At 39.9% G+C, this 22,251-nt stretch overlaps 1 protein-coding gene across 2 annotated transcripts in view; it reads right to left on the minus strand.

Annotated features, from left to right (window-relative positions):
- LOC126350104 (rotatin) overlaps positions 1 to 22,251 on the minus strand; it is a 372,299-nt gene that overhangs the window by 48,295 nt on the left and 301,753 nt on the right. For both annotated transcript variants that reach the window (XM_050002488.1, XM_050002487.1), the window contains one exon: positions 823 to 1,137. In XM_050002488.1, coding sequence (XP_049858445.1) covers positions 823 to 1,137 — 315 coding nt within the window. The remainder of the gene's footprint in view (positions 1 to 822; positions 1,138 to 22,251) is intronic.

Genomic DNA, 22,251 nt, shown 5'->3' on the forward strand with positions numbered 1-22,251 from the left:
ATATATATTTTTTTATATAAACATGGCATACAGTGTAGAGCAATAGCCACACACACAGAATTATTTTTGCCACATGGGAGACAGTACACAAAGATGGTGATATAACAGATAAAACAGTGCCAAAGAATCTCTCAGTGGTGTTGTGATACGTACACCGATGTGAGAGCTCAAAATTCATAATTTATATACATTTCATTATATGCAATTTACAATGAATGAGCATCAGTTACAATTAAAATAAACAAGTAAAGCAGCAACTAGTATTTTGTATACAGTCATGGTCTCAAAAAGTTAGTAGAAATGAGTAAGGTAATATGAAAACAGGGCAAAGATTTCTGGTTAGGTGAGAGTAGCATCAGCAGATGATATTGCAAATGCTCCTTTTTTATGAGTATGGTGGTAGGTACCAGAATATGTAACTACACATGGAGCTGTCCTCTAGTTTCTACCAGGATTAAATGGAGGCAGTAGCACCTACTATGGTACAGATTAACATGAGAATGTTATAAATGTACAACAATAAAACAAATGTCAGGTGATTTTTAATCATTTTAATACAGGCAACTGTAGAAGACTTTGCAAATTATACACCTTAAAGAAATGATTAGCAAAGACCAACTGAAATTTTTATTCTATAGCGAATTTGGATGCTTCAAGACAATAGTACAAATTGTGTTGTGAAGTAGAAATTAAACAAAGAAAACAACATACAAAATAGTGTGTTTAAGTGAAGATATGGAAATTGCTACAGAATTTATTTGTGTTCTCAAAATAGCAGCAATTTTGTTTTTGTATAGAACTTAAGTGTATAATCAGAAATACCTTTTTTTTATTGCTCTTATTCAGCAAATTGTCCACTGCTTCTAGGCTCAGAAAGGCATGGTGATCTCGCAGACGTGCCAGTAATGAGCCAAGGAGTCCTCGAGCAACTGCCATGCGCGTTGCTTCCTGAGACACTGCCAGCAATCCTCCCAAGGCTGTGCATATTTCCACGTGTCCCACATTCCAGTTGGTCTGCTGTAATGTAACTGTGTCATACACATGTATAAGCAGCAAACATAAGTCTCCTCCTTCACTGCTTTCATCTAGCAGTGATTGCAGTCTTACACAGCCAGTAGCCTTCACATTATCAGTGCCCTGAAAGCAAAGTTGCATGCAAAAAGAAAATTATTGTAAACTGTAGCTCTACAACCACTACACTGGAATAGCAAGAACATTAATTTTCCTATTTTACTGCAGAGAACACAACTTCAAAGCATTCGCATGAAACTATTTACTTTTCATTTTCATTTTTTGTCAACATAATTAATATTTTCAAGCTTATAATTTCCTTACAAACTACTCTTTATTTTGTATAAATTTGTAGAATTATTTCAATGAACAAAAAGGATATTTACATCTGGAGTCCATTTTTGTTAACTTTTAATTTTCATATAGCATGAGTTGCACATGTTCTAGAAGCACATCAGGTATATCGAGACCAGTGTTATAATTGGTTTTCAGATATTGCTGTTCTATAAGTAAGAAGTTTTAGGTCTACCTGTCTTCCATAGGGAGTTTATCGATAAGCAATGTTTAGTAGAACCAATATTATCCAAATTTCTCAAAGAAAATACTCTTTGAAGTTGGAATCTAGAACAAGTAGCATGCACAAAGATCAAACTTATGCTATGCACAAATTTCATATATCTCTGATTTCGTAGAAAGATATTTTTAACACACTGACAGTAACTAATATGATATGTAAAAAAAGCGAATGAGGACACTAAACATCAAACTAGAGGGTTTTCCCCCCTGCTCAATGGTAGCATGTGACTGAGTGAGAAGTGCAGAGCATGCCCATAATTAAAGTTCCAATTTCAAAATGCTGTAGAAAGAGAACCACTGCTCAGACTGACATGAAATTTGAACATCATATTATCGATGAACGGCATATTATTGATGAAAATTTTACCAATAGATGGTGCTGTAAGGGTCTTAATGTAAATGGGGTTGGATACAACTGACAGATGAACCGCAATGCAATGGGTATGGGTTGAGTTGTACAATACACCATATGTACAGTTCAATGTGCATGACTACACAAGTTCAGCAGTCAACAGTTGTGGCACCGTGGACCACAGCAAGATTGTACCACATCGGAGGGCAAAAATTGATTTTTAATTGTACTGAGGCCTAAAACTGCACAAAAAACAAAATGACATTGATTTTTAATCATCATGAGGCTGCCACATGGCATGTTCAATATGCTGTCCCCCGTTTTCACCCACAAGTTGAAAACGAGAAACAGCATGTTTCACAACAGAATGGATCTCAGGGGTCACACTCAGAACATGTTGCGCTATAAATGCCTAAAACTTAATTATGATTGTAATTTGAGCACTGAAGACAACATCCTTCAGATAACCCCATGGTTAGTAGTACCACGGATTCAGGCTGTAAGGAAATGATGGCTGAAAATTGTAGCATTTTCAAAATGCCTCGGCAGCAGCCTCTTCGCTCGCTGTGCGATGTGCACAGGCGTGCCATCTTGCATAGAAAATTAATCCTACAAACATCCAGGCCACTGAATAGTTGGGACATTGTGGGCAAAAGACTCTCATGGCGCTTACCAATGACGGTACAGGTAACAGGACCCGCCCCCTCGAAAAAATAAGGCCCTTTGATAAATGATGCCATCAACTCGCACCACATGGTCACTTTTGCAAAATGAAGTGGTAATGACTGGTGTGTGTGTGTGTGTGTGTGTGTGTGTGTGTGTGTGTGTGTGTGTGTGTGTGTAGATTTTCCATTGCCCACATTCTGAAATTCTGTGTACTGACATGTCCTTGGAGATGGAAATGAGCTTCGTCTGTGTACAGAACGTTCCACAGCCATTCTGTCCACTTCCATGCTAGCAAGAAATTGTAGAAAGAACATATGTCTTGCTGGCAGGTCAGGAGGATGAACTCCTGAACATGGGTGATTTTGTATGAATAGTAATGCAGGATATTTCTTATGATTTTATGTGATGTGCTTGGTAGCATGTCCAAGATTCATGTAATTTCCCTTGCACTGCATCTTAGCACACCACTGCTCGACCCCTCCTGTAATGCTGTGGCTACATTTTCAACAAACATTGCATCAACTTGTTTCCTTCCAATGTCACATTGCACTTCAAAGGAACATGTCTTTTCAAATTTTGTAATCATTTCCTCTAGAAGCAGACATCAGACTGATGCGTTTTTTTATACCCGTGGGTGTCCAGAACTTCTGCAGGACTACTGGCGCACAGTCCTGTTCTTGTAAAAGAGCTTCACCAGCAGCATGCAAGCCTTCATGGAGACAGTTATGTTGGGCATCTGGCACACAAAATGAGGAAGAGTCATGTGCTGCACACACACACACACACACACACACACACACACACACACACACACACACACACACTTGTTGTCTCCCTCTGCATCAATGATATGCTGTTCAAATTCGACATCATTCTGAACAGTGGTTCTCTTTCCACAGAAATCTGAAATTTTAATTATGGGCACCCTGTAAAAGCAATTGTATGGAGCTTCGAAAAATTTTAATGTTATCTGCTGTGAAATGTAACATAGTTACAGTTGCTCACAGGACATTTTTCCTTTTAATGGCACAAATTACTTCATCACACTGAATTAAATAGTAAACCTGAATTCAAACCACTGGAGCCAATTCCTAACACCAGAGAGTAGAATAATTTAACCGATATATACATGAGAGTTTCATCTACTTTGGAACAAAGAAGTATTTAGTGCAGGAATATTGGAATGCAGCCAGTAAAGTAACCACAATACAAAAACTCTATAACTGATGCCAGGAAAGGGAAGTTACCACCAGATGAGTTTAAAGTTTCATGCACAGTTCTATTCCTTTGAGACAATGTGAGATAATAGCAATCAACTTAAATGTCCCACTGTCATAATCAAAAGGAAATTTCATTGAGATAATGGTTGTGATGAAATTCATGACCAAGTATGTCCACACAAAAGCAGTACAGTCATGTTAAAGGTACTATAAAATTAAACACCAACTTGGAATATAAAAAATATTAGGAAAACGGTATATGGTTACTCAGTATAAAGATGACATGTTGAGTTGCAGAGATGCAGAACGAAAAGACTGCTCGCAGGTGTACAAGTATGAAATGCGCATTTCAGACAACAGATGTCACACCAATGCAGTTTGTGCTATAAAGATTTGACACTGCACCATTCTTTTGAGTCATCAACAAGAGTCATATGTGCACAAATGATAAATTGGAAAACTTTGTACGTAGTGTTGTCCTGTTGTGTTCAGTATGTCAAAATTTATACTGACGAAAGACCATTCGCAGACAGCATTAATTGTTTGTTTTCGTTTGAAGAAAACTGCTGCTGAATCATACTGATTAAGCTTATGGTAAACATGCTCCACCACATATGATGTGTGAATGATGGTTTCAGCATTTCAAAAATGATGACTTCAATGTTATAGATAAGGAACTTGGAAAACTGCCAAAAAATTATGAACATGTGGAATTGGAAGTATTGTTGAACAAAGATTATTCACAAACACAAAAACAACTTGCTGAGCAAGTGGGCATTAATCAACAAGCTGTTTGCAATCAGCTACAGGACATGGGAAAGGTTCAGAAGACCAGTAGATATGTACCACTTCAGTTGAATGACAGGCAAATGGAAAAGCGCAAAAATACATGTGACATATTGCTCATGCGGTACAAAAGGATGTCAATTCTGCATTGTATAGTTACAGGGGATGAAAATTGAATTTCCACTGATAACTTCAAGTGCAAAAAATCATGGGTAGGTGCAGGCACCATCCACATCGACCGCAAGACCGAATCGTTTTGGGAGAAAGACAATGGTCTGCGTTTGGTGGGACCAGGAAAGAGTGGTCTATTATGAGCTGTTAAAACCTGGGTAAATAGTTAATACTAAACGTTACCAACAAAGTCATTTTTCTTCAGGACAATGCTGCTTCAAATACGGAAAAAAGGTTCGCGACTCGTTGGAAGAACTCGGCTGGGGATTTCTAACCCACACACCTTACTCACTTGACTTGGCTCCTTCTGATCACCACTTATTTGCATTGATGGGTCACAGACTTGCTTAGCAGGGCTTTGGTTCGTACAAAGATGTGAAAAACGTATAACAAATGATGGAGCATAGTTTGAATAAAACACTATTTATTGTTCTTCTGAATTTAACATGTTTTTTTTTTTTAACCAAAACATAACACCTGGTACACATTTTGTTTGTGACCAAGACTTCTTCACAAAAGAAAACACCCACACTTTCCCTCAAGCAAGCACACCTCATGCACATGACTGCCATCACCGGCAGCTCGCACAGGGATGCAACTGTCATGTTGAGCGGCAGGGAAGGGTGAGAGATAAGAGAACATGGGTGGTGGTGGGGGAACAGCACTGTCTAGCAGAGCAGACAGGGATGAAGACATGACAAGTTTACCAGTTGCAGCATTGGGAGGCTGTGTCGCAGGGAGGTGGGTATGGAAAAGGAGAGGAGTGGGGAAGGAGAAGGAGAAAGATGGACAGGTGCAGTGGCAGAGGGTGGCTCAATGAAGAGGAAGGGATGTGAGTAGGGAGGAGGTGATACGAGAGATGGGGACGGAACAGGTTGGTTGGAGGGTGTGGGGAGAATAGGTAACCATAGGTTGAGGCTGCGATACCATATTTACTAGAATCTAAGCCGCACCGAAAAAATGAGGCTCGAAATCAAGGGAAAAAATTTCCCGAATCTAAGCCACTTCTAAAATTTGAGACTCGAAATTCAAGGGGAGAGAAAAGTTTTAGACCGCCCCTCCAAATCGAAAAACAGTTGGTCCATTGTAACATGAAACACAATAGAGGTAGAATGGATGAAGATACAGCTACAGTAGTTTGGTTTGAGTCGTAAGTCAGGTAGCCATTGCTATGTGTCAGGCGCTCTGCCCGTATTTATACGGGTACCCTTCCTTTTTTGCGTGCTTCGTCTGGTTTGAATTGATTGCTTATTTTGCTTTGATCTGATAAGTGCCGTGCTCTTTGTTATAGGTGTTTATGTCACTCTAAGCTGAAAATGCATTATTGTACTGTGTCATGCATTGTTTGTTACATTGTGATAATGCGTGTCTACGACCTGTCGCTGCTCGCGGCAAGGCTTGCTTTTGTGCGTGCTACTACAGCTTACAATTAAAAAAAAAGAAAAAAGAATAAAAGAGAGGAATTGTCTCATAAGCAAAACAATGGCGAGAGTCTGCTATTTGTTGTTATTTAAATTGCTGCTTTCTTTGATAATGATCAACAAGATCCAAATAATAGACTGCGTATGATAGAAGATGTTCTGAACGAGAGTTTAGCGAAAATTTGTCTCCATTTGAAAATCTTTGCACACGACTCTTTAGTAGATTACATTCTGCACAGAAATTAGGGTCATCTTAGATTTAAAAATCTAGTCAGTTGCCGTGCTTAGTTTCTGACTGTATCACTATTCAGCATAAGAATAATACAAATATAAACATGACATAATATGTATATTCTTACGAGTTTGCTGTTGTCTCACTCTAGTTTCGTAGTTTATTAGGCAGTCAGGATTTAAATGAAATAGCAGCAAACACGAAAGAATACACGGCATAATGTTTACATTATTCTACCTTTTAATTTATTTACTGACACAGAGGTTTTGGCGCCAGTATTTATCTTTGTGCCTGCAAAGCATACCTGTGTAGCGCAACATATATCTGATGGTAGAAGTTAGTTGTGGCGACACCTACCAACATTTTTCAGAACTTCCACTTACTTTGCACTCGATTCTAAGCCGCAGGCGGTTTTTTGGATTACAAAAACCGAAAAAAAGTGCGGCTTAGATTCGAGTAATTACGGTAGTTTCAAGAGTGGATAATGTGTCATAAGGATAGCTTCCATATGAGCAGTTCAGAAAAGCTGGTGGTAGAGGGCAGGATTCAGATGGCCTGGCATGTGAAGCAGCCATTGAAATCAAGCATGTTATGCTCAGCTGCAGCATGTTGTGTCACAGGGTGGTCTACCATGCTCTTGGCCACAGTGTGGCAGTGACCGTTCATCCTAGAGAATAGCTGGCTGGTATTCATACCAATATAAAAATCGTGCAACGACTACAGTAGAGCTGGTATATGACATGACTGCTTCCAAATGTGGCCTGGTATCTGATGGTGTAGAATAAGCCTTTGACAGGACTGGAATAGCAACTGCTGTTTGGATGGATTGAGTAAGGTGTTGCACTGGGACCTGATCCTCATGGCAAGGGGCTGGGACTGGGATGCTGCAGAGATAGCGTGGGTGACAGATTATCGTTTTAGGAGGAGTGGGAAGGATCTTAGGTTGGATGTCCCTTATTTCGGGACATGATGATAATTAATCGAAGCGCTGCAAAGGATGTGATTGAGTTGTTCCAGTCCGGGAATGGGGATGTGTGGGCAAGTGGCATGGGATATCTGATTGCATACTATGTCTGGTGGATAGTGCCTGTCTGTGAAGGTCTTGGCAACATTTTCGGCATACTGGGCAAAAGACTTCTTGTCACTGCAAATATGCCATCTCTGAGGGCCCATGCTGTACGGGAGCAATTTTTGTGTGTGGAAGGATTGGCAGCTGTCAAAACGCAGGTACTGTTGGCGGTTGGTGGGTATAATGTGGACAGGTGTGTGGATGAAGCCACTAGAGAGGAGGAGGTCAACATCCAGGTAGATGGCACGCTGAGTTGAGGGGGACCAAGTAAGTGGATGCCAGAGAAGGTGTTGAGCTTGCGAAGGAATGAGGATAGGATGTCTTGGCCCTGAGTCTAGATCATAAAGATATAATCAGTGAAACTGAAACATAAATGAGGGTGCCATGTGGATCCTCATGGCTGTGCTGTGGATTTCTCTGCATACATGCCCTTCAATGATGAAGTAGATCTGTTTAAGGATAAAGTTAGTAAGTTGTATGAGGAATGAGGTAGTGGCTCTGGAGTCTGAAATACACTTGGAAAGGTTGGGTTCAATAGTAGCAAGACCATGGGCATGAGGGATGTTGGTATATAAGGAAGTGTCATCACCAACGATGAGTATATCCATGAAGTAAAAGGGTCAGTATGGTGAAGAGTTGGTGAAGAAAGTCTTTGATGTTAGAGTGTAGATTTCGGGCAATTGGTTGGGGGTATTGGTGAATGAGGGCTGAAATTCTTTTAGTAGGGGCACAATAACCACCTATTATGGGGCATCCAGCATTTTTGGGCTTGGGAATTTTGTGGAGCATGTAGCAAGTTTGTGTGTGGGGTGTCAAAGGGGCAAGGAGAGGAGTGGATTCAGAGGAAATCTTCTGGAAAGAGCACAACAGTTTAAGCAAGGACTGGAGGCTATGCTGGACCTGTGAGATGGGATTATTCTGGCATAGTTTGTAGGGACAGGAATTTTTATGGTTGGTTTCTTGGATGGGATAACCCCTCCTTTCACAACGACCTTCACCTTTTCAGATTCTGCCAGACCCTGGCAATCACAAACCTCCTGACGGTGAGGGGGGGGGGGGGGGGGGGGGAGAGGAGAAGAGGAGGAGAAGAACCATGACATACGTAATACGTATCCCACCAGGCACACCTCTGCTACTCCACAAGATAGAGCTATTGTTGATCTTTACAACATAAATCTCTGAAACTGAACCCCTTGCTTTCAAACACCTGTGGGAGCATTATTAGACATCATCTCCATAAGTTATCCAATCTGCTGACATCCTACTGCCGCCTTCAGGCACCACTATCCAACCCCTATTCTAAACAAACCACCGTAACAACCAGACCCTGTCTTGCTGCCATATCCCACAACATTCCCTACAAACACTCACTAAATCCAGATCCAAAACATTTCCGGAACTTTGTTGTTAACCTTTCCACCAAAAACCTCAGCCCCACAGCAATTTCAGCCCTACTCAAAGGCCTCATCTTTAGCCCTACACATGTCAAAGATCTATTGTCCTTCTCCCGATCCCTGCAATGGAAACATTCATTTGCCATTAATCCCTACAACCAAAGCGATATAGATCCAAAATTGAACCCGGCATCTCCCAGTTCATATGACCATCCAACCGTGATCCTTATCCCCTCCCACCTAACCACACTCTGGTCACTTTCCAGGAATTCCTTACCTCCAACTTGGCCTCACCATCCTTCCCTAAGTGCATTTCACAGAACACCAACCTTTCAGCAGCACAAAGGCAGCCACACACATCCACAAAACACATCCTTACGAGTCAATCCATATGAAGTCGTCCAGTGATGGTTTCTTGACCATTTTTTTTATTTTTTAACTTTTTTATATGTGGTTGCCCTACATTTGAGAAATTCAAACCAGTTTTTTAAAATAATTTATCTTCAGCTTTACTGGATGGTGTCCATTTTTATTTGTAGGTGTGCGACAATTTTTCAGTCCGGAGACAATAGTGAAAATTTGAATACCTCTGCACTCAGTTAAGTTAAAACATTGCAATTGACATGACTGTTTTTAGAACAGTGTCCTCTACATGACCTCCAAAGTTTGGTATCCAAATTTTAAAAAATCCACTTTTTAGGCCCAAAAATAACAAACAAGGAGTGGTTTATGAGTGAAAATTTTTTCCTATAGTTAGATATTATACTACTAGCCTCATATAGAGCAAGAACACTTACAAAAGTTTCCTTAATTTTTTATGGATTTTTGAAATTTGAAAAGTTTGGCATTAGTTATCTCAGGTGGGACTGAATATAAAAATATAATTTTTGCGCAGTTTGTACACCTATATGATAGCAATGTACTGTAAAAATTTCAACATTGATATGTGATTGTGAACAAAGATTCGAATTTTGAAAATGAGGAGATAATTTACATTACTCTACAACTGATCTTATGGCTGTTGCCTATTTAAATGGTTTATTGTTTCATTGTAATAAAATTTATTTGTGACATTTATTTAGTTAACACTATCACCCAGTGTTAATTTAGTTTATTTATTTTTAATAATGCAATACTAAACAATAGGAGCTTTTACTTTTCTTCTATGGTAATGGAATGCCCATTTACACTTAGGTTTATTGCCAATAAAGAAGTACATTATTTCTGTGTGTGGCACTGTAGAAGTACATTATTGCTGGGTGTGACATTGTCATAGTCAGTCTGTTCTGAAACCTATGTTAGAGTGGATGTACATACTTCATCGAGAGTGCAGAATGTGTTATGTGCTTTGTTCTGTGTGTAATTTGTAATTAATTTTGAGAGATTAGCTGGAATGCAATAACATGGATGAACAGTGCTCTGTTAGACAGATAGCAAGTGAAGTTTGTCACAGACCAGTTTATGGTTCAGTTTCAAAAAACTTGAAAAATATCAATGACTTTGATGAAGTTTGACAAATTTTGTTTAAATTTCGCATAAGTTCTTATGTAACATCAGTGTGTGAGTATCATGAGAAGAAATGTATTCTGAACTATAACAAAATTTTTGGAAGAAAGTACTGTGATCCACTTAAAGTTAATAAAAAGCCTGTTACGAAAGGTTTGAGGGAAATAAAACCTGAAAATTTGTCCTTGTTATGAGAGAGTGAAACAGCTTCCCAAGTGAAACATAATGTGATTCCTGGAAACTCCCTGTGCCCAAATTCTAACTCAAAAATATTTGTTGTGAATCCAGAACCAGAATCATGTAACCTTGTAAATGACATTTATATTCCTAATGAGGAAGCTGTTAGCATATTGGATTTTGCTTGTTCTAAGTTAGATGTATCTCCTGCTTTGAAAATAATAAATTTCAGACAAAATTAGAAAAGATTTGGAATCATGCATGAATAATACAGATACCAACATTATTTCAAAAGAAGAAGAAAACCTACCACTAGCATCATCTGACACTGAATATTTGAGCTTAATAGAGAAATTAAAAATTAAATGTTCACTGACATCTAAAGAGGATATGTTAAAATTTTAAGTTTGCTGCCTGACTCATGGTCAAGAGAAAAATTGTTCATGGATTCAACATTTCTCATCGTTTGGTTAAACTAACCCAAAAATTAGTGAAAGAGCAAGGCATTCTGCCAGTTTTAGGAAAGAAGAAAGGAGTAGGTATAAGTGAAGAAACAATGAAAAAGATCCAGCAGTTTTTTGAAGATGATGAAAACAGTAGAATGTGCCCACGTTGCAAAGATAGCAAAAGAATTGTTATAAATGGAGTTAAAGTAAAAAAACAGAAATGACTAGTGCTGTCAAATTTAAATGAACTTTATGCAGCTTTCAAAAATTCTCATCCTGAATGTGAAACTGGAAAGTCAAAATTTTGTGACCTCCATCATAAGTGGTGTATTTTGGCTGGATCCTCAGGGACACACTCCGTATGTGTTTGTTTATATCATCAAAATGTCAAACTGATGATTGTGGGTGCAAAACTCAGTTATCTTTAACTACAAAGAGTTACTAGATTTAATGGTCTGTGACACTAACAGTTATGACTGCATGATGAGTTTGTGTAATAAATGCCCTGGTAAGGAAACTGTTATTGAATTGTTTCACGAATATGATGAGGAAATGCCAGACAGTATTACCTTCAAACAATGGGTCACTACTGACAGGGCAGAAATGATAACAGTGGTTAAATCTCAGGAAGAGCACTTGGAATCTTCAACTGATAACTTACAAAAACTGAAAAGTCTCCACTATGTTTCTAAAATCCAAAGTACGTTTTTGAAGGACAAAAAAGCACAACTTCATGAAACTGAATTCATAGTGCTAGCTGATTTTGCAGAAAATTTTACATGTGTGATTCAGGATGCAAACAAAAGTACCACTGGGTCAATGACAAGGCAACAGAGCATCCATTTATTTTCTACTATAAAAATGTGAAAGATGAAGTTTGCAGTTCTTCAATTTGAATTCTAAGTGACTACTTGGAGCACAACACTTTGGCTGTACATGTGTTTCAAAAGTATGTAATAAATTACATAAAATAAAATTTTCCCAGTTTTGAGAAGCTGATATACTTTTCAGATGGAAGCGGTAGTCAGTATAAGAACAAAAAGAATTTTTCCAATCTCTGCAACCATAAAGTAGACTTTGGGTTGGAGGCTTAATAGCACTTTTTTGGATCTTGCCATGGTAAAAATGCATGTGATGGAGTAGGAGGTACAACAAAATGTAAAGTAAGTAAAACCAGCCTACAAAGACCAACCACAGATCAAATCCTCACAGTACAGTACATGTACGTCTTTTGCAAGGATAATATTAAAGGCATTACCTATTTTCTGATCAAGAAAGAAGAAGGGGTTTTGCATATGAAACAACACTTCAAACCAGATTTGAAAAGTGTACAGCAATAAAAGGAACAGGGCATTTCCACAAATTCCTTGGCATTGTAGAAAACTTAGTTTCATTCTATGTAACATCAGAAACTGAAATTTATGAGGACAATTGTGTCAGTAAAATTACATTTCTGTCTTTAATGTTGAATGACATAGTGGCACGAGTGTATGATGGACAGTGGTGGCTAGCAGGGGCTGAAAGAATAAGTGTGGAAAACAATGATGTTTTTGTTCACTATTACCACCCTCCTGGTCCAAGAACATAATTCAAAAAATCTACTAGTAACAAAGTTTGGATACCAATGAAAAATGTTTAAAGGAAACTTTCAGTACTTGAACTTGCCACAGCAACTGGGAGGTCTTCTTCTATATCACAGAAGCTGTCTGAAGTAATAAGTTTTCTTAACATGCTCCACCAGGTTTAAGAACAGTTGCATCACGAAGGACGTTAATTAAGAATATTTATTTTAAGTGTGTCAAAATAATATAAATGTCAATTTCGGTGATGTTTCCACTTTTTGTCTGTAATACAGTACCTTACTTCAATAATAATTGATTATATCCCGCCAATATCACACATGAATACGCAGCAGCCATAAAATCAGTTGTAGAGTAATGTGATTTATCTCCTCATTATCAAAAATTCATATCTTTGTTCACAGTCAGATATCAATCTTGAAATTTTTACAGTACACTGCTATCACATAGGTGTACAAAAATCATATTTTTACATTCAGTCCCACCTGAGATGATTAACCCTAAACTTTATAAAAAAAGAAAATTTTCAAATTTAAAAAATTCATAAAAAAAATTGAGGAAACATTTGTAAGTGTTCTTGCTCTATATGAGGCTAGTAGTGTATGATATGTAACTATAGGAAAAAATAGACTCTCATAAATCACTGCTTGGTTGTTAGTTTTGGGCCTAAAAAGTGTTTTTTTTTTTTTTTTTTATATCAAACTTAGGAGCTCATTTTGACTGGTTATTTTTGAATTTAGGGTATTTTGTGTGAAAGACAATGTTGTAGAGGACACTTTTCTAAAAACAATCATGTCAACTGGGGGAAAAAAGAAAGAAAGAAAGAAAGAGAGACAGAGAGTGTGTGTGTGTGTGTGTGAGAGAGAGAGAGAGAGAGAGAGAGAGAGAGATAAGAAGAAGAAGTAGAAGTTCAAATGTGGGTGAAATCTTATGGGACTTTACTGCTAAGGTCATCAGTCCCTAAGCTTACACACTACTTAACCTACCCATGCCCGAGGGAGGACTCGAACCTCCACCAGGACTAGCTGCACAGTCCATGAGTACAGTGCCTTAGACTGCTCGGCTAATGCCGCGCGGTGTCAATTGCAATGTGCAGTGCAGAGATATTCATATTTTTGCTAAAGTCTCTAAACTGAAACATCATCGCGTGCTTTCAAACAAAAATGGCCGCCATGCAGTAAAGGCAAAAGGTAAAATTATTTTAAAAAATGTTTTGTACGTCTCAATTATAGGGCAATCACATATAAAAAATTAAAACATTTAAAAATGGTCAAGGGCAACCAACTTAATTTTTATTGGGCCACTTCATTTGGATTGACCCTTACCTAATCATCCTACCTGAAGACAAAGGTACCACCATTATCATTATTAATCGCAATGACTATCTGGCATAACTCATCTGCCAGTTATCTGATATCTCCACCTATACACTTTGTCAGAGTGATCCAATACTGAACATCCAACATAACCTCCTGTCCCTGCTTACACCCTAAGGCCATTCCCAGAACCTTTCTGCTGAATCCATTTACCTCCTTGTTCTTACGACACCCCACACACCCACCTTCTACATGGTCCCAAATTCCACAAACTTAAAAATCCTGGCCACCCCATTATAGGTGGGTATTGTGCCTCCACTAAAAGAATTTTGGTCCCACTTACCAACACGTCCAACCAGTTGCCCAAAATCTAGCCTCCCACATCAAAGATACCAACCATCTACATCTACATCTACATGACTACTCTGCAATTCACATTTAAGTGCTTGGCAGAGGGTTCATCAAACCACAATCATACTATCTGTCTACTATTCCACTCCCGAACAGCGCGCGGGAAAAACGAACACCTAAACCTTTCTGTTCGAGCTCTGATTTCTCTTATTTTATTTTGATGATCATTCATACCTATGTAGGTTGGGCTCAACAAAATATTTTCGCATTCGGAAGAGAAAGTTGGTGACTGAAATTTCGTAAAAAGGTCTCACCGCGACGGAAAACGTCTTTGCTGTAATGACTTCCATCCCAACTCGCGTATCGTATCTGCCACACTCTCTCCCCTATTACGTGATAATACAAAACGAGCTGCCCTTTTTTGCACCCTTTCGATGTCCTCCATCAATCCCACCTGGTAAGGATCCCACACTGCGCACCAATATTCTAACAGAGGACGAACGAGTGTAGTGTAAGCTGTCTCTTTAGTGGACTTGTTGCATCTTCTAAGTGTCCTGCCAATGAAACGCAACCTTTGGCTCGCCTTCCCGACAATATTATCTATGTGGTCCTTCCAACTGAAGTTGTTCGTAATTTTAACACCCAGGTACTTAGTTGAATTGACAGCCTTGAGAATTGTACTATTTATCGAGTAATCGAATTCCAACGGATTTCTTTTGGAACTCATGTGGATCATCTCACACTTTTCGTTATTTAGCGTCAACTGCCACCTGACACACCATACAGCAATCTTTTCTAAATCGCTTTGCAACTGATACTGGTCTTCGGATGACCTTACTAGACGGTAAATTACAGCATCATCTGCGAACAGTCTAAGAGAACTGCTCAGATTGTCACCCAGGTCATTTATATAGATCAGGAACAGTAGAGGTCCCAGGACGCTTCCCTGGGGGACACCCGATATCACTTTAGTTTTACTCGATGGTTTGCCGTCTATTACTACGAACTGCGACCTTCCTGACAGGAAATCACGAATCCAGTCGCACAACTGAGACGATACACCATAGCTCCGCAGCTTGATTAGAAGTCGCTTGTGAGGAACGGTGTCAAAAGCTTTCCGGAAATCTAGAAATACGGAATCAACTTGCGATCCCCAGTCGATAGCGGCCATTACTTCGTGCGAATAAAGAGCTAGCTGCGTTGCACAAGAGCGATGTTTTCTGAAGCCATGCTGATTACATGTCAATAGATCGTTCCCTTCGAGGTGATTCATAATGTTTGAATACAGTATATGCTCCAAAACCCTACTGCAAACCGACGTCAATGATATAGGTCTGTAGTTAAATGGATTACTCCTACTACCCTTCTTAAACACTGGTGCGACCTGCGCAATTTTCCAATCTGTAGGTACAGATCTATCGGTGAGCGAGCGGTTGTATATGAGTGCTAAGTAGGGAGCTATAGTATCAGCGTAATCTGAAAGGAACCTAATCGGTATACAATCTGGACCTGAAGACTTGCCCGTATCAAGCGATTTGAGTTGCTTCGCAACCCCTAAGGTATCTACTTCTAAGAAACTCATGCTAGCAGATGTTCGTGTTTCAAATTCTGGAATATTCCATTCGTCTTCCCTGGTGAAGGAATTTCGGAAAACTGCGTTCAATAACTCCGCTTTAGTGGCACAGTCGTCAGTAACAGTACCATCGGCACTGCGCAGCGAAGGTATTAACTGCGTCTTGCCGCTTGTGTACTTTACATACGACCAGAATTTCTTCAGATTTTCTACCAAATTTCGAGACAATGTTTCGTTGTGGAACCTATTAAAGGCATCTCGCATCGAAGTCCGTGCCAAATTTCGCGCATCTGTAAATTTTAGCCAATCTTTAGCCAATCTCCGGGATTTCGCGTTCTTCTGAACTTCGCATGCTTTTTCTGTTGCCTCTGCAACAGCGTTCGGACCTTTTTTGTGTACCACGGGGGATCCGTTCCATCTCTTACCAATTTCTGAGGTATGAATCTCTCAATTGCTGTTGCTACTATATCTTTGAATACATTTGCATAGTCAGTTCGGAAGGAATGGAGATTGTCTTTTAGGAAGGCTTCTAGTGACACTTTATCCGCTTTTTTAAATAAAATTATTTTGATGGATTTGGAAGAAACTGTATTGAACCTAGCTACAACGACCTTGTGATCACTAATCTCTGTGTCAGTCATGACGCTCCCTATCAGTTCTGGATTGTTTGTGGCTACGAGGTCAAGTGTGTTTTCGCAACCATTTACAATTCGCTTGGGTTTGTGGACTAACTGCTCGAAATAATTTCCGGAGAAAGCATTTAGGACAATCTCGGAAGATGTTTTCTGCCTACTACCGGTTTTGAACAAGTATTTTTATCAACATAACGAGGGTAGGTTGAAGTCCCCACCAACTATAACCGTATCAGTGGGGTATTTATTTGTTACGAGACTCAAACTTTCTCTGAACTGTTCCGCAACTGTATCATCGGAGTCTGGGGGTCGGTAGAAGGAGCCAATTATTAACTTAATTCGGCTGTTAAGTATAACCTCCACCCACTTTTCCAGCACAACTACAACAATTTACAACTATAATTCTGACTGGTTCTTGATCCAAGCACGTCTTGTATTTGCCATGCACCCTTTGACATTGCAGCCCACCCCGTACTTTCCCGAGGCCTTCTAAGCTAAAAAAAAAAAAAAAACGCCCACTCCACGCCACACAGCCTCCGCTACCCGAGTAGCCGCCAGCTGAGTGTAGTGAACTCCTGACCTATTCAGTGGAACCCAAAACCCCACCACCCTATGGCGCAAGTCAAGGAATCTGCAGCCACCACGGTCACAAAACCGTCTGAGCCTCTGATTCAGACCCTCCACCCAGCTCTACCCCAAAGGTCCGCAGTCGGTTCTGTCGATGGTGCTGCAGATGGTGAGCTCTGCCTTCATCTCGTAAGCAAGACTGGCAGCCTTCACCAAATCAGATAGCCGCTGGAATCCAGAGAGAATTTCCTCAGATCCAAAGCGACACACATCATTAGTGCCGACATGTGCCACCACCTGCAGCTGGCTGCACCCTGTGCTCTTCATGGCATCCGGAAGGACCCTTTCCACATCAGGAATGGCTCCTCCCGGAATGCACACGTAGTGCACACTGGATTTCTTCCCCTCCTTAGCCGCCCATATCCCTAAGGGGCCCCATTATGCGCCTAACATTGGAGCTCCCAACTACCAGTAAGCCCACCCTCTGCGATTGCCCGGACCTTGAAGGCTGAGAATGATCCTCTGAAACAGAGCAGGCAGCTGCATCTGGCTCAGCCAGAGACAGTGCCTGAAACCGGTTTGTCAGACGCACCAGGGAGGCTTTCTGATCAGCCTCCGGGGATGCCTTTCGCTGCCTGCCACGCCTTGGAACGACCTCCCAATCAACCACAGGTGAGGGCTCAGCCCCACTGCGGGCAGAAACCGGGGCAACCACAGCGGCAGACCGATCTGGGGACAGACGGGACGAGGTTGACATCCCCGTGATACCCGAGTCCGGCTCCCCACAGTGGTGCCCATTGGCAACAGCCTCAAGCTGCGTGACCGAAGTCAGCACCGCTTGCAGCTGTGAGCGAAGGGATGCCAAGTCAGCCCTCATCCGCACACAGCAATCGCAGTCCCAGTCCGTTCTAATCGATGTTGAACAACAGTTACTGAAACACGAGTCCGTGCCTAGATAACACAAGCGAAACACGCAAAGAATGTATCAACTAACCTGTACAAATGCCTAACGACTGCGCTACAATCTGCTGAATTTACAATTACAGTAATTAAAACTCGAAACTGCACCTCCTATACGAAACTCACATGCAATTTAAGTAAGAATCTACCAAGTAAACACTAAAGCGTGATGCTACAACTATCAAATACTATAATACGCCCGAAATATGAATTAAACAATGCAAGTACTCAAAAACACGCAAAGAAATTAATTAAACTATCTAACAAGTAAGTAAGCTAGGGGTATACGACTTGCTGCTGGCAGCTGCTTATCCAACGGCGGCAAGGAGCACACTGGCTGTGACCAACCAACACTGGCTGTTCAAAACAAAAACAGAAGACAGACGACTATGCGAATTTATACTATTCAGGTACTAAGGCGCGATGCTACAAGCCTCAAATATTATAATACACCCGAAATATATGAATTAAACAATGCAAGTACCCAAAACCACATCCTACACAGACTCTCCACTAATCCCATCCATTTCCTTTCTGAACCTGTACTTGCCACTGTTAATACCACATCCCAATGCACCGTAATTCCTAACACTCACTGCCTTGCCACTATTGAACACTACCTTTGTCAACATCATTCAAACCCACTACCTTATACCTCATAAATCTTAGCAACTTTATCCTAACATGCGTCTATGTCTCCTTTGAAGAAGGAGGCATACAAAAAAAACCCATGGCACAGCCATGGGGACCTGCGTAACACCCTCCTATGCCAAACTGTTTATGGGTCACCTAGAGGAAACCTTTCTAGTCCCTCCAAACCCCAAACCCCTGGTCTGGTTCAGTTTCACTGATGATCTCTTCATTATCTGGACACAGGACCAAGACACCATATCCTCATTTTTTCATAACCTCAACACCTTCTCTCCCATCCATTTCACTTTGTTCTCCTCAACCCAGCATGCCACCTTCTTGAACATTGACCTCCTCTCTGATGGCTCCATCCACATGACTGTCCAAATTCAACTCATAAACCACCAACAGCACCTGCATTTCGACACCTGTCATCCCTTTCACACCAAGAAGGCCTTCACAGACAGACACAATTGCCAAGATCTAGTAGCCAAACAGATCCCCCTTCCCATTTCCCCACACACCCCCACCCATGAACCTGTTAATAGCACCCTGTACTGGAATAATTGAATCACATATTTTGTTAAGGTCTTGGATTACCTATCATCATGTCCTGAAATGAGGAATTTCCCACCCAAGGTCCTTTCCACCCCACCTACAGTGGTGCCCATTCCCACCCAACATCCAGCAGAACATCCTAGTGGATGGTAATCCATCAAGGATGGCGAGACAGCTGCAGGACATTAAGTATTTGAATAATACAGACTGAAACCAACAGCTATATTGTAACTCAAATATCATTTTATTTAATACATGCTACCAGTTTTGATGTGAAAAAACTTCATTTTTCAGGCCCCAAGCATAATCTGCCATCAATGTATGAACGACAATGACAAAGATCAATGGAGTCTTGAAACAGAAACACTACACCTTATTAAGCATAATAAACCCACATGTGCAACCACAAGAGTCGAGCACAGTGGGGGAAAAATCAACTGGATTATGTAACTTCCAGTAACAAGCTCATCAATGGTCAGCTGTCATCTGAACCTTGGAACACCCCCACTTTTTTGAGACCCAGGTCACCCTAAGAAAGTTTATGTTTTGGCTAGCAGGTGGAAAATTTGTGTTATGTGGTGTTTTTGCTGCAGTCTGTTAATTTTTGATGATACTTTGTCAGAAAATGGTACAAAAGTGGTCTCTTTGTCTTCTTGTTTTTCCTCCATGTTTTCATGTCCTATGTGATTCTTAGGGCTCTGGCCTCACAAAGCCACTCGAATCTGTCAGTTGCTGCATCCATTCATGTGGAAGATGGTTTCCAGGTGCCGCAGCATGGCTGTCAGACTTTGTTTACCTCAGATAGAATATGCTCTGTGGAGGTTTTCATGGATGGAATTCAGTACGTTAATGACACTTTTGTTATTTGGATAATATGGACCTGAAAAACTACAGCATTTATAAGAACATCTGAATTCCATCCATGAGAACGTCCAGTTTAGCATTGAAAAAGAATTTATATCCCCTACTCTCCCAAAGTCTTTTGCTGTGTGCCACACCTTCAAACAACCTCCCACTTGACCATGGGTGAAGACCCCCACAGTGATGCCCATTAGCAACAGCCTCAAGCTGCGTGACTAAAGTCAGAACTGCACGGAGTTGTGAGCAATGGGTCACCAACTCAACTTGCATTTGAATACAACAGTCAGAGGCTATTCGTACTAAATACACTGGAAGTCTACAGAGTGATAGAATGAAACAATACACAGTTATTAAAACTGTGTATAGTATACATGCAAACCTGCAAACAATTTAAGAATTTAAAACGGAAATCACACAGGTAAATCAAAATAAGTCGCTTCAAGTTGGAAGCTTGTAGAACAGTTCCTTACTTTAGGATCCAAAGCTACTGCCAAACTGGAGTGTCTAACAACTGTGATTGACTGTCCAAACAAAAATAAATTACTGTCACGACACATGCGATAAATTATACACTACTTCATAATTAAAATGTGGGCAAATCAAAATAATTTGGTTCTAGTTTTTGATGATTAATAGTATGTGTATTACTTGGTAAGGCCAACTGTTTATCTGGTGATAGCGGGAACTAATCTCGTCTAGTGGCTAGGTATGGTCACGTTCCTATACAAAGTAGTGCATAGTTACTTCGGACTCTGAATGCTAAAAGTGATTGCAGAAAATATCTTTATGGGAAGCCATATCAATTTGCTCTTAATGTCATTAATTTTACTGACAATGAGGATGAGAAGGGTGTGAAGGTGCTGACCAAGAAAGTGATGAAAGGCTGAAGCAAATGTTGGCAAGCAGAATTTAAGTCAATGGCCTAAAAATTATGAAAGAAGAGATAAGATGTTGAATGGAGCAGAATTCAAGTATCTGTACACAGTAAATGTTTCAGTTATGGCATACAGAAATGTGTTATTAGACGACAATGAACATTAATAAATAATAAGTATACTCTTCGGGCACCACAAATTCAAAACAACAGTAATAACTTGTACATAGCATGTTTAGGTAAGTTGTGATTTTATGTACAGTATTTTTCCTTGGATTTTTTATGCCTCATGAACCTTTTCTGGAGAAAAAAAAAACTTTAAAAGGGAACGATCTTAAAAGCAATTGGGATACATGAGATACCAATGGTCTCATGTCACTTGACTCTCACAACGATACACAAAGTTACAGTGTTAACAGATACTGTCACTTTAAGAAAATAATATAAATTAAAAACTAATTTTTAAAAATGAAGTACCTCACCAATTGCATTTTTTCCTCACGCATAGCATGGTGTGTTTCATAAATTTACTCCCACTATCAAGTGCAACTACTTACAGCACTAATTTTACATTATGTAAATAGGTGCACTTCATAATGGGAACAAATTCCTGAAACACCTTGTGCCATGCGTGAGAAAAAAACATAATTAATGCAGTGTTTTATTTTTAAATGTTTAATGACATGGCCACAGGCTTTCAAAAAATGTTGATTACAATGAATGAAACTAAAAAATTAACACCTGTTTAACTAATCAATGTGGACGTTTCAGCTAATAGACTCACTTCCCCATGTGACATGGAACTGCACACACACTTCTGAGCTTACCAAGAGAGTGGAGATGTGTACAGCTGCTACTAGTGCTAGAGCCATTTTTGTTGTAAATTATATTTAATCTCCAGCAATGTAAGCAGAGACAGAATTCCAAAAAGCAAAGTATGTTTTTATCAGACTGATAGAGGTGTGGCATAAAGGCATCCAGGAGGGAGTCAACCATGGTGAATAATTTACGTAGTCTGCAATTTGCTGAATTGGTCACAGATGAAGGAATTATAATGTAGAGAAAACTAGAAACCAGTATTCCTTCACTTATTAATCCATTTTACGTGTTTTGGTATTAGCCATCAACAGAATCTGTATATAAAAAAAGTGAATACACTGTAATACAAATGTGTGGAGTCACTTATGGCTAACACATAGCAAACAGCAGGCACACCAATAATTACAGATAAGACACATGTAGCAAAATGAAACCATACAATACATGAAGACTAGAAACATCCAAAATTTCACAAAAAATTGCTACCCTGATCCAGATAAAAA

This window comes from Schistocerca gregaria, chromosome 1 (genome assembly GCF_023897955.1).
Source record: "Schistocerca gregaria isolate iqSchGreg1 chromosome 1, iqSchGreg1.2, whole genome shotgun sequence".
In the NCBI taxonomy this organism is placed as follows: Eukaryota; Metazoa; Arthropoda; class Insecta; order Orthoptera; family Acrididae; genus Schistocerca; species Schistocerca gregaria.